Source organism: Canis lupus, chromosome 18, assembly GCF_011100685.1.
Source record: "Canis lupus familiaris isolate Mischka breed German Shepherd chromosome 18, alternate assembly UU_Cfam_GSD_1.0, whole genome shotgun sequence".
NCBI classification, from domain to species: Eukaryota; Metazoa; Chordata; class Mammalia; order Carnivora; family Canidae; genus Canis; species Canis lupus.
In genome coordinates this window covers 36,389,698-36,403,262 of record NC_049239.1, presented here as the reverse complement: position 1 = coordinate 36,403,262, position 13,565 = coordinate 36,389,698, and the positions used below count along the sequence as shown (strand labels likewise).

The 13,565-nt window shown below is 34.7% G+C and overlaps 2 protein-coding genes across 13 annotated transcripts in view; one reads left to right on the top strand and one right to left on the bottom strand.

Moving 5' to 3' along the window:
- DNAJC24 (DnaJ heat shock protein family (Hsp40) member C24) overlaps positions 1-13,565 on the top strand; it is a 79,917-nt gene that overhangs the window by 54,432 nt on the left and 11,920 nt on the right. For 2 of the 6 annotated variants that reach the window (XM_038563132.1, XM_038563130.1), the window contains 2 exons: positions 1,419-1,487; positions 4,871-7,033. In XM_038563132.1, the coding sequence (XP_038419060.1) occupies positions 1,419-1,487; positions 4,871-5,001 (200 nt within the window). In that variant the 3' untranslated portion in view covers positions 5,002-7,033. Of the gene's footprint in view, positions 1-1,418; positions 1,488-4,870; positions 7,143-7,599; positions 7,935-13,565 lie in introns of those variants that run through there. The other 4 variants (XR_005373411.1, XR_005373410.1, XM_038563131.1 and 1 more) reach the window with 4 other exon arrangements.
- IMMP1L (inner mitochondrial membrane peptidase subunit 1) overlaps positions 6,193-13,565 on the bottom strand; it is an 82,778-nt gene continuing 75,405 nt past the window's right edge. For all 7 annotated transcript variants that reach the window (XM_038563123.1, XM_038563126.1, XM_038563129.1 and 4 more), the window contains 2 exons: positions 7,641-7,751; positions 6,193-6,666 (listed from right to left, as the gene is read on the bottom strand). In XM_038563123.1, the coding sequence (XP_038419051.1) occupies positions 6,598-6,666; positions 7,641-7,751 (180 nt within the window). In that variant the 3' untranslated portion in view covers positions 6,193-6,597. The remainder of the gene's footprint in view (positions 6,667-7,640; positions 7,752-13,565) is intronic.

Below are 13,565 nucleotides of genomic sequence, written 5' to 3'. Positions count from 1 at the left end.
TACCTTCATCATCCTAAGACATTGAAACATAGGATTTTTTTTTCCCTAACCATGGGACTTTTAGGGAAAATTTTTAAAAAACTAAAATATTGAATAACCTACAACCAAGTGTGCTTTATATAGAATGTGGAAATTGTTTTGTTCAGAAATTACTTCGCATACTGATACAGTCTGCATAAGCTCTTCAGTGGGCACACAGGGATGGAGGAACTGCCCCCGAACACTGGGCAGAGTCTTTACTCTTTGGATTTTAGGGTCAGTTTAATAGACTGTTGGTACCCAGGAAATACGAAGTGATCTAATATTTGACATACTTAATAGAAAACCCCAGTGAGTTCAAAATATTGTATAATTTTTTCATCTATTTTAAAATTGTGTAACTCACCAATAAATTTTGAACAGGCAGTTATTAAATATAATTAAATTGTAGGCATTCACACAACGGAACAAAGGAAAGCATTCTCAGCAAGTGAACAAGAGACTAGTGAGACAGCTAAAGAAAATTTCATTGGGGTGAGGGGTGGATTTTAGTAGTTTCTTTTAAGCATCGACTTCTAGAAGAACAATACAAGCACACATGAAGTATAGCATGCCTTTAAAAACAAAGACAAGTGCTTATCTGTAGTGCTTTCTTTGTCCCAAAGTATACTGGTTTTAAGGAAGACTATATGCTTCTACTACCTGAACTATATATACTCTGACTCAATTTAGGTAGAATTCCAGGCTCTTTTGGACCTTCTACCTGTAGGGAAAACTATGGTCTAGGCAATAGCAACAGAACATCAACACAGTACAGTTGTATTATGTGGTTATTGAGACCTTTGCCAGTAAGTCTTTAAGTTACTTATTCCTCTGCTTGCAAGCAGTTAAAACTCAGATGACTAGTAGCCCCTTCTAAAAGGCTTATCTCCAAATACTTCAGCATATGAATTTGGGAATGGGGACACAATTTAGTCCATAACAACCTTTCTGAAGCAGCTAAGAGATAACTCATTATAACTAAGGTATCTTTCTAATGTTAGAAAGCTAGTAAAATACTACAACTCAGGTGCAAATACAGTTATTTTTGCCCAACTCCATCCTGCCTTCCTTGGTTACAGGCATAATTTATCTGGCAAAAAAAATTCCTCTCTCTCTCACAAAAATAGGGGTTACTAGTTAATCACAGGGAATCATCAAAACCACCTTCATGATTTTTGTATGTTGCATATTCGTGGAAAGTGAGATAGTTTTGACTGTTGAAGTTCCTAAGAAGTGGACTACAAGTCAGCCTTAAAACTGCTGTCAAAAGTAGTAAACTGAGTTTTTAAATGGTAAGTAAATTACAAGTGTAGTCACTGGGCTGCAGTTGCCTTTTCAGTATTCTTCATGGTTATAATTAAAGTGTCAAATTAAGTGTCTCATTTTATATTTTACAGAAGACGATCTAAGAAATATGGGACCAGTAGATGCTCAAGTATATCTTGAAGAAATGTGTTGGAACGAAGGTTGGGATTATTTGTCTTGACTACAGTAAAGAAAAATATTAGAGATTTTCTTTAAGAAAAACTCATAGGATATTTGGAAATCTTCAAAAATAGTAATAGCTTGGCTTTCTATATTATACATACGTGGGTAGTTTTAGAAATATTTTTTTCATTCTAAACTTCAATTATTGATGTCCCCCTGCATGACTCATTTCCAGTTTTTTTTTTTTTTTCTAGTCTAATTAGATGTTAGGTAATAAGGATTTCATGAGGTTTTCTTTTTTAAATTACTTTGGGTTTTGGTTCACTTTCCATCTGTGTAATAGAGTGAGAGAAAGCACGTGAGAGTGAGTATGTGGGGAGGGAGAGGGACAAGCAGACTCTGTGCTGAGCCAGAAGCAGGGGCTGGATCTCAAGACCCTGAGATCAGGACCTGAGCTGAAATCAAGAGTCAGACACATTTTAACCAACTGAGCCATCCAGGCACCCTTTGTTACTAGAATTTTACAACTTACATCTTAATTTCTCCACTCTTCTGAATTGCTCTGGTTGGACACTTCTTCTAAATAGAACCCATGAATACCACACATCCATGTTTCTCTGGGAAATGAAGAAAATCTTACTATTTTCTAGAATTTTTATATACTTTAGCTATTTATTCAGCCTGGGGTAAAAATTCCCTAGGGGTTTATAAAAAAAAAAAATTCTATGAATGAGTGTGGGTAGGTAGAAGATAAACAGCCCATCCTTCCTGAAACCAAATTTACTAGAATATTTTCTTTATGGCAAATTTTTAACTTGGTGCTTTTAGGAAGGTGAGTCATAGGCTATTGACTTAGGAGGAGAATCACGTTTTTGCTTATGGGTCACTCAGCTTCTAAACTGAAATGAAATCCTAGAATGTAAATTCTTATTTGCAGTGAATGATTGAGAAACTTGAGGCTTTGTGTAATTGGGTTTAATAGTTTCATCAGAGGAAACAAGAGAACTGCTATGAAAATAGAAAATACCAGTGGCATAGTAAGCTTTTGAAAGGCTTCTAGTTCATGAAGGGGACAGACTAGAATATAACATGTCATTTCTCAAGGTGACCTGCCCAACTAAATATATTTTTTTAAAATATAGTATTGTTGCCTCATAAACTCGTATCATGTGTGTTTAATCTCTTCTTAGACAAATTAGTTTTTTCTGTAGTTGATTCAATTAATATATTTTGTTTCCTAATGACTCCTGATATGAAAATAGCCAAAATGGTTTTTGCATTTTTTCCTTCAGTAGCCTTTTAAAAATATAAATAAGATTTTAAATTCATGTGGATTCGTGGTTTAAGCTTCTATTGAGTTAGCAAATACAATGAGCTTTTTGATCAAGTGAATAAAACAAGATATTGAAGGAAATGTACAACATGAAATCGTCAGGTTATAAATGTGTTACTGCCCTTGGGATTTCCTTAAGTAAACCTGACAGTGAAGATATAGAAGAATCCTAATCACAGCCAGTAAATTGGTTCTTAGAAGCTAGAGTTAATCTGAAAAGTATAGGACATCCTTAGATGCTTAATTAAGACTTTTTTATAAAATGGAAATAAGCCTTATTCTTGTGAGAGAAAATACTGAGCAGCGAACAGCTGCATGAAGCCATTATTTCTGCAGGGATATTTACAAAATAGTAGTAAGTTTTGCGATTGAATTTGCAGTTTTGAATTATTCTTTGAAATTGAAAAGAGCGGTCTTGGCAGATGAAAATTCAAGAAAAAGTGCAATCAACTGGACAAATAAAAAATAGTTTGAAGATTCTTTCGTAGCCATTTCCAGAATAATCTTGGAAAGTAAAGATCCAGAGCAGGAGAAAAGTGAATGAAACCCTACATGATAGACATAGCCAAATTACCATCTTCTTGATTCAAGGACAGTATGAAACAATGCATTTTATTATGCTTAAAAGGCATCCCTGAAGAACTGTTGAGTGGTTAACCTTTCCCCTTAGAGTTAGTCTGTTTTACAACTTGGTTATTTTGTCTTGAGTGTATTTAAAATGATTTCTGTGAAGCTATCACTTTGTTAAGTGATAGAATAATAGAAGAAGCAACGTAACAAGATGTGAATTTTTAGTGAGCATTAACATTTGGAATAATCTATGACAAAACTCCACAGTAGCCCATGGTGGCCTCTGCATCATTTACTGAGCACATGTCACCTCAAATTGTTTCTCAGTGTTCACTGAGGTGGTAAAAAAACAAGAGGGAGATTTAGCTTAAGAAAACCAATGGTTAGAATATGTACATTTTTAGACAATAATAAAACGATTCACTTTTGAAAGCATCCTCTACTATAATATATATGATTGGCTCAGACAGGAAAGATGTTACTTAGCATTTTAAAATTAAAGCTTAAATTATTTTTCTTTATGGGCAAAAAAGGCATTGTAATGAAAAATAAGAAAGATTGGTTGAATGAATTACTTCCTTACTGGTAAAAGAAACATGTAAAGTTGGCTTGTTAATTTTTCCAAAGGTGAATTTGATTAGAGAACAAATATAAAGCAGTTGAATTTTTTTTTTAGTGACATATGATGAAATCTGAGTGTTAAAAAATGAAGTTTGAGAACTGAATGAAGATATTTGATGTATCTCTAATAAAAAGTTATGACTGTAGTACAGTAAGGTGATCAGGACTTTTCTTTGATAGTCACTTCATAGTGCCAGAAATGGAATGACCAGTGGATCAGAGATTGTTTCAAAAGGACATGAGCATTTCAGCTTCCCAAGAAGATAGTAGACTTACTAATTTCCACCATAAGTAGGCTAAATGTTGTGCCATAATCCCTTCTATTGGGCATCTCACTTAATGGAAATAGTTATACTAGAACAGAGTATTTAAATGTTGAATGTGATAAACAGTTAAATTAGAGTTTTCTCTAAAAGAATATACTCTAGGCAAAAGCATTTTGCCTTACAGGAAAACATGTAGGGCTGTTTGTCTCTTTCCTTCACAGTAGTATTTTGGACGAATACATTGTTGAGAGGAATGTAAAATTTATATGGATTTTGGACGAATACATTGTTGAGAGGAATATAAAATTTATATGGATCTATAGAAAACAGTAGACTTTAAGGAAATGTCTTGGGTCGCTTCTGAGTATCTGTTCTCCTCAAGATCTTTAGGCTGTTGATTCATAGCTTTAGTCCTCTACAGAACAAGATTCTTTGGTACATAATTTTTAGAAACACTGCCCCATACAAGAAGTTTTTTAGGTTCTCATTTAAATATGTTTTATACTTACTGAATGTCTTTCTGTTTTGCAGTTTCTAAGAGATGAACTGCATTTTCAACACCTTTTTAAAAATGTTACTTAGAAGCATTGGAGGCATTATTTTGGTCTTTTTTTTTTTTTTTTTTAAACAGATGATCACTCTTTTTCTCTGAGTTGCCGATGTGGTGGAAAATACAGTGTTTCCAAGGATGAAGCAGAAGAAGTTACCCTGATTTCTTGTGATACATGTTCACTAATTATAGAACTCCTTCATTATGGCTGAAATTGTTCACTAAGTGGGATCCTTTAACTGTGTATTCAGACACATTGAAGAGAGCCCATTCAAGTAAATGTATAAAGCTGATAAAAAAGGAGGATTCTTTTTTTTTGTCAGCTCTTTTATTTGTAGACAAAGTATAAGACTGTCAAGCAAGGGCCACCCCAGATTAATAGAAAATTAATTTAGTTATTTATATGTATTTATAATTTATATTTATAAATCAGCCCAAAAGGGACTTGAATTATAAATTATATTTTGTGAATTCCCGTTTGAGAACTTTGTTATTTGGTCCATTTTTCTCCTTGGTACAAAAATAAGAATTTTCCTTTTCTTTAAGCATGTCCCCTCTTGTAATGGGTCACAGTATCATCATGTTCCTTTATAGTTAGTAAGTTTCTGAAGTAACAGGACATTTCTAGCTGCTAAAGTCATGGGCGTATTGTACAAGTATCTCAAAGTCTCAGGTCATTAGGAGTAAATTAGAATCTTTGTTGAGTATCCTATCAGCCTAGTTCTCCCATAATAAGGGCTAGATATGGATATTCATGAAGTTATTTCAAAGTTAATAAAGAAGGTAAAGTGGCAACTACCAAAAGGATAGCTTTGGAGTCAAGAGTCAAAACACTTGACTCCAGTTCTGGCACTGTATGTCCAGATTCTTTGTGTGGCTATGTTAAAGTGAGTAAGGCTTGAACACTCTCATCTGCTACTTTAAATGTAACTGAGGAAATGGTAGCTTTTAAAAAATTGTTTTTTTAAAGGTTTTATTTATTTATTCATGAGGGACACACAGAGAGGCAGAGACATAGGCAGAGGGAGAAGCAGGTTTCGTGCTGGAAGCCCGATGTGGGACTTGATCCAGGAACCGCAGGATCGCACCCTGAGCCTAAGGCAGACGCTCAACCACTGAGCCACCCGGGTGTCCCCCCAAAAAATAGTTTGAAATATGAATTACTTTCCTTTTTATTGCAAAGTACTAATTATTAATTCTTGTATTTATGAATAAGGACCCACTGTGTTATTGGTATGATCAAATGGATATGTATAATGTTATTATAATGGACTAACGATTTTATTTTTCTCTATATTTGATACTCTATGTACAGCATAAGTCAGAACTCATTAAAAAAAGGAAGAATCCTTTATGGGATCACTGGAACTTTATTACTTAATTTCAAATGAGTGAACCAAACATGTGACTAAACAGCTTTTTATTAGGTCGAACTCATGGTATTTACCATTGTTTTGTACTTACAAGACTGGTTACTACTCTGACTTGTAAATGTAGCAAAAGTACAAGGCATATTCAAGAAAAGATGACTCATAGCTATAAAACCAAAAATTCAAAAGTGAGGTTGTCATCCAGGTTTTTTCCTTAAAAATCTTTTTATATCACAAAATATAGATAACTTATTTTGGATTACATTTTTATCCATCTATTTGGAACTAATAGAGCTTGTGGTTTGTGTCGCTTATTCTTTACATTTAACAATTAAAAATGACTAAAACTAAATAGCAAATAGTTTATTAGTAAGTACATGGTTTCAGTGGCAATAATAAATTCACTTGAATAGGAGAGAATAGTCAAAAGAATAAATGCTAATCATCAGAAAATCTGTGGCCATTAGGACTGTCACGTAGAAATCCAAAATCACTCAGAGGCCAAATCTGTAAAATTAAAATGTGATTGAAGACAATTAATGAAAGTTTTGTATCCTCATCATATTCCCCTTTTTTATTCAACCCTTTTCTCTATGCCATATAATTAAACACTTTCTCCTTATTTTCCTTATTTTTTAGTCAAGAACAAATTCTCTATATCAAAATAAGACTTTAGAAAGTAAACTTGTATATGTATGTATTTAAACTCCAAAGTATGGAACACTGATGTTCTACAAGAAATTATGTATGTGTGGTATATGAATATGTAGGAGTATGTGTGTCTGTGTTTTCTTTTACTACCCTCAAAATGAAGTATAAACCTAAGTATTTGAATATAATATCTGAGTATGTGCAAAGAATCCTGCAAATTATCTGACAGCCCCAGGTATTCATGTGTTTTTCTTCTTATTGCTTGTGGCGAAAAGGAGGAGCCAGTGAAAATAATCATCTGTCCTAACAGTCCTACATTTATTGTAACAATGGTAAGTCCATTACTCAATGTACTTCACTGGGATATTCCTGTTTAACAGTGTTGTTTGACTACACTGCTCTTCCGCAAATATATATTAATATATGCCTGAGATGTGAATATAGTTGGAAAAATTGTATGAGAAAGAATTGAATTCTAGACTACACTGCTCTTCCGCAAATATATATTAATATATGCCTGAGATGTGAATATAGTTGGAAAAATTGTATGAGAAAGAATTGAATTCTAGAGATTTAAATTAAAGGCTTCTTATAGCTAAGACAGATTGAACTTTATTATTCAAACAAAAAAATTACTCTTAATTACTTGTCTCAGTGGGGAAAAGGGTAATGTTTACAGCTGTGAATGAAGGCCAGCATGTCCATAAAATGCAGTCACTGCAACAGTTAAGTCCACTGACAGCCTGAAAATTTCAAAATTCATTTAGATATTGTTTCTTTTTTTCCCAGCTCAGAGAAGAAAACCTTGTGTTTTAAGCAGAAAATAATACCTTGAAAAAGATACGTCCTCTTATTAGTCCATATGGAATAGGTCCATAATACCTGGAATCTGTAGAATTCTGTAGATTATCACCTTCTAACCAAACATGACCTGTCGGCACCTAGAATTAGAGAAAGCAGCCCCTTTAAAAAAAGAAAAAACAAACAAATTTGGGGACTATAAATAAAAAAGCATGTCTTCTGATCATAGGGAGAAATATCGTAGAGCTCTTATTTATAAAATACATACCCTATGATTTGTATTTTTGCTTTTGTTTCTTGTACAATAAAATATATTTACCAAATATTAGTAAAGTTTTCAGTATTTTAAAAGACCTATCTTTTTTTGCCACATGGTTCGCAAACATTAATTTGTTACACAAACCCCAAACTGAGGTTATAAGAGATCAAAACAGTGTGACAGGGTCATTAATTTAATAGACTTCAAAAGAGGTCATTAGGATGCTGACTGAAAATGTGCCCTCCTGTCTCTAGAACAGCAGAAGCAGGGCAGCCACTCACTCAGCAACATCCTGGGGCCAGTACCAAGGCCAGACCTATTAGAGTGCTCGTGATGAACTAAATGGTAATTGATTGTGACATCAATTACAAATAATCTCATCATTTTATTGGAGTGGGCTTGTCAGAATTCTAATTAAGATCCCTGTTCTGCCTTTGTACAGGCCATATCTTCAGTGCATTATACTTCAATAATGACCATCAGGAACTAGAAGGGCCTATTATAAAATCATCAGTTGTAAAATTAATGATGGTGACCTTCTACTAAATTGAAAGATCCTATCTCCTATGTGTCCTATGTATAAACTGATAAATAACGTGTTTACGTTTTTATTCAACATCAACCATAAGAGTATTTAGAACATGCTACTTTAAAAAGATGCACTCTGTGATATGAAACATTTGTCCATTAATCTGTTCCATATACACCTAACAAATTACTCTGCAGCAATAATCCTTAAAGTAGCATTTTACAAGTTATCTTACAGTTTTTGTTACGTAAGTTGAATTACTGAACAGACCAAAATGATCTACTGTGAAGGAATTTATTTTCACTTTTCTTTTAACTGGCTATTATTTGGGGACCTTAGTGAAGAAAAATACTCCTACTGGGTTAACTAAGAAATGACTGCAGTTTTACAAAATGTTCAAAACTATTTCTTTTTAAAGACTTGATATTTTAGAGTAGTTTTAGGTTCACAGCATGACTGAGAGGAGGGTATGGAGATTTCCCACCAATCTCCTGCCCCCACACATGCATAACCTCCCCCACTCTTAACATCCCCTACCACAGTGTATATTCATTATACTTGCTGAACCCACATCAACATCATAATTATTCAAAGTCCAAAGTTAACTTTAGGGTTCACTCTTGGTGTTGTAAATTCTATGGGTTTGGATAAATGTATAACATGTATCCATCATTATAGTATCAGAGTATCTTCATTGCCCTAAAAATCCTGTGTGATGTACCTGTTATTCATGTCTCAAGACCCTCATAACCCCCCCCCAATATTACCTTCTACAAAAACAAATGTATATAAGCATGTAAAATCCGAATTTCTTTCTTTTTTTTAAAGATGTATTTATTTATTCATGAGAGACACAGAGAGAGAGGCAGAGACACAGGCAGAGGGAGAAGCAGGCTCCATGCAGGGTCTCCAGGATCCCGCCCTGGGCTGCAGGCGGCGCTAAACTGCTGAGCCACCTGGGCTGCCCATCCTTTTTTTTTTATTTTTTTTTTTATTTTATTTTTTTTAATTTTTTTATTTATTTATGATAGTCACAGAGAGAGAGAGAGAGAGAGGCGCAGAGACACAGGCAGAGGGAGAAGCAGGCTCCATGCACCGAGAGCCCGACGTGGGATTCGATCCCGGGTCTCCAGGATCGCGCCCTGGGCCAAAGGCAGGCACCAAACCGCTGCGCCACCCAGGGATCCCCATCCTTTTTTTTTTAAATCCGAATTTCACTTTACATTAGAGACTATATAATTTTGGAATTTCTTATGTAGAAATATTTGCCCAAAAAAAATCAATTATTTTCATTTAGATATACTTAAATGTTAAATCTATTTGTAGGGAAAGAACTTAAGTTTCCTGAAAAGAGTATCAGATGTGATAAGATCACTCTTATTAGTGGAACTAGTTACAGATTTTAGGGCCAAAAGCAAGACTAATTCCTATCTACATAAGTGGATTTATGAGCAGTGAAGCTTAATATTGCTCAGGTAGAAAAATGAACCCATCTAAGGTCAGATGAAAAAAAGGAAAGAGCGTATTTGGAAAAGCCAGCTATCAACAGTCTCAAGTGCCACTATGAGAGAAGCTATGGGATATCTTATGTTTAAATTTCCATAGTTTCTCCTTAATATGTGTTTGTTTCTGAGTTCTAAAACTAGGTAATAGGGGATCCCTGGGTGGCTCGGTGGTTTGGCGCCTGCCTTTGGCCCAGGGCGCGATTCTGGGGTCCCGGGATCAAGTCCTGCGTCGGGGTCCCGGATCGAGTCCCGCGTCGGGCTCCCGGCGTGGAGCCTGCTTCTCCCTCCTCATGTGTCTCTGCCTCTCTCAATCTGTGTCTATCATGAATAAATAAATAAATCTTAAAAAAAATTTTTTTTTAAAAAGGTAATAAACAGGATCCAGTATACATTCCATTTCTTCATGAAGCATTCCCCAACCTTGCCTGCCTACACCAAATATCCTTAACTGTTTAGAGCACTTAACCATATAAAGTCTGCCCTGCCCTGGGGCCCTGGATTATAACCTCTTACTAACCTGTTTGGCTTTTGTTTAAGTCTACTATTTTATGACCACATAAGCTAATAGAGAGTAATCACATCATGATCTTAATTCTATACAACACCTAAGCCAAAACTGGAACTCAGATATTTGGTGATAATATTAATGTAAGTAAAAATTCTTGTAAAGCACAATCACTTTTGTATGACCTAAGTTTCTTCCAAATTAGCAAAATAAAGTGACAAAGTGTAATCTCTGGTACAATAAAATTAACAGGTATAGAAAGGAATCTGCTAAGAGAAACCCAGAACATTTTACCAGAAGTTTTTGGAAGAGTATGACCCAGGGTATCCTGACCTTGTTCTTGATCACAAGCAGTGGAACATAGGAAGTCAATAGTAGTGCAAACCAGTATATATGCGGTTTACTTAATTAAAGGACAAAACAAAATTCCACTGACTCTTAAAACCACCTGTGAAGTACTATTATTGATAGAAGTAGGTTCAAATATGGGACATGCTAGCTCCCATTTATCTGAAGCCTATACATTCTAATAGCCATGCAGCCATTTATATATCCTCTACATTTCATATACTTCAATGCTTGATATAAAATACACAAATCAAGGAAACCACCTCATCACTGCCTTAACCTGTCAGTTACTCAGTTTCCAGTAAAAAATTCATAATGAAATTATTACACTGAATTTTGGTAATACAGTTTAAAAGACAATTTTTAGAGGTATACTTTATATACAATAAGTGAATACATATTTCAGGTTTGACACCAGTTTTGGAAAATGTGTACACCTATGTAAACTTCTAATCCCAATCAAGATGTAGGACATTTTTATCATGCTAGAAAGTTCCCCCCTCTGCCAGTCAACCTCCTATACCTGGTACCAGGCAACTAGTGAGATCTGTTACTAGAAACGAGTTTTTACCTGTTTCTAAATTGCATATAAACAAGACTGTACTATACAGATTTTTGTGTCTGGCTTTTGTTCATTTTTTTAATGATTAATCCAGTTGCATGTATCAGTCATTCATTCCTTTTTCTTTCTAAGTAGTATGCTATCATAAATCACAATGATTGCCCATCAATCTGTTGATGGATATTTTTCTTTGCAGTTGGCTGTTAATTACTTCAGGCGTACTATAAGGCGTGATATTCTGGGATCTCCGTTGAATGTGTTGGATATTCAGTGAGCTCCGTCCACTTTGGCTTCCCTCAACCCTGTGTGAGCTCTGGGAATTGCTGAACTCCCCACTCATTCTTTGCTCAGTCTCTAGGTTTCACTATTAAGCAGGCAAAATTTAGTACTCAGCTCAAAAGCCAAACGAGCACGTGAGGAGATGGGTGATCATTTGGTAGCTGTTTTCCCAGGTAGTTTGATCCATTACGTTCCAACCACTTATACTTCCCTCTATCTCAATCTCTGTCTCTCTAACTCAGCAAAACCACTGTGCTTGAATTTTACCTCAGTACCTTCTGAAAGACCTGACTTACAGCAGAAATTGGCGCAAGTATAGGGCTTGCCTTGTCTCCCCTTTTAGGGCTCCATCCCATACTTCTGCTGCGCAATCTCTTGACAACAGTTGTTTCACATTTTTGTCCAATTTTCTAGTTCTTTATGGCAGGATGGCAAGTTCAGCCTCAGGTACGTCATCATTACCAGAAACAAATTATCTAATTTTTAAGTCTTTATTATTTTTCTTAGCATACCTCATAACAATATGAAGAGAATCCTTTTGGTAAGAACTGAAAGTTTTGATGTAAGTTAAGGGTGCCTTTGGCATCTCCACCTCGTGTCCCTTTCACTTGCATCCCATGCATGGTTTTGTTCTACCCTTTCCCTATCAAAATCTCTAGAAAAGATCTAACAAACTCAGCACACAATTATGTATAAATAAGGAAGGTTCACTATGGTATTGCTTGTATCTCAAAATTGGCAAAAGCATAAATATTCCTCAGTAGGTAGGGATTAGATAAAATATGGTTTATATAATAGTAAACAGCTGGTTAAAAAAACCTAGTAGATTTACATGAATACCACCAATGAAAAAAGTAAGTTGCAGGGCAATATGTATAAATATTTAAAAGAAATCCACAAAACCTATATATTTCAAAATTTATATTTTTATGGCCAAGTATACACTACTAAGATAAATTAAAAATATATAAATCTTCAACTTACCATGGAGTTATGTCCCAGTAAACCCATCATTAGTTGAAATTATAGTTGACTCTTGAACACAGAGGTTGGGGTGCTAACCCCTTTAGTCGAAAATTCACATATACATTCTGTCTCCCCAAAAACTTAACTATTAATAATCTGTAGACAGGAAGCCTCACTATGGACATAGTTGATTAACACAAATTTTATGTGTTATATGTATTATATACTGTATTCTTAAAATAAGCTAGAGAAAAAATGTTCAGAAAAATCTAAGGACAAAAAAATAGAATTACTGTACTATAATATAAAAAATCCACATATACATGGACCCATGCATGCAGTTCAAATCCTGTTGTTCAAGGGCCAACTGTATTGTAAGTCAAAAATGCATTTAATATACCTAACCTACCAGACATCATAGTTTATTTAGCCTAGCCCACAATAAATGTGCTTATAACACTAATGCTAGCCTGCACTTGAGCAAAATCACCTAACACAAGCCTATTTTATAATAAAATGCAGAATATCTTAAGTAATTTATTGTACACTGAAAGAAAATGAAAAACAGAATGGCTGTATGGGTTCAGGATGGTTGGTTGTAAATGGGTCACTTTACCCTCCTGATTGCACGGGTAACTGGAAGCTGTAGCTCACTTGCTACCCAGCAACACGAGAGTATATTGCATATCAGGCCAGGAAAAGGTCAAAATTCAAAATCTAAAGTACAATTTCTACTGAGTATGTATCACTTTTGGCAGTACAATAAAGTAAAAAAAAAAAATCTTAAGTCAAAACATCATAAATTAGGGGCCTTCTGTGTATACACACACACACACGTATTTATGCTTATTCTTTCAAGTGATACTTGTACTTTTTAAGAACACTGTCCATCACGATACAGGTTAGGAAGAGCTTTGTTGAATTAGAAAATTTTTTTTTTGCCTTTGGTAGTGTAGAAACAAGACCTAAACTCCAGTCTACATAGGAGGTTCTACATCTTT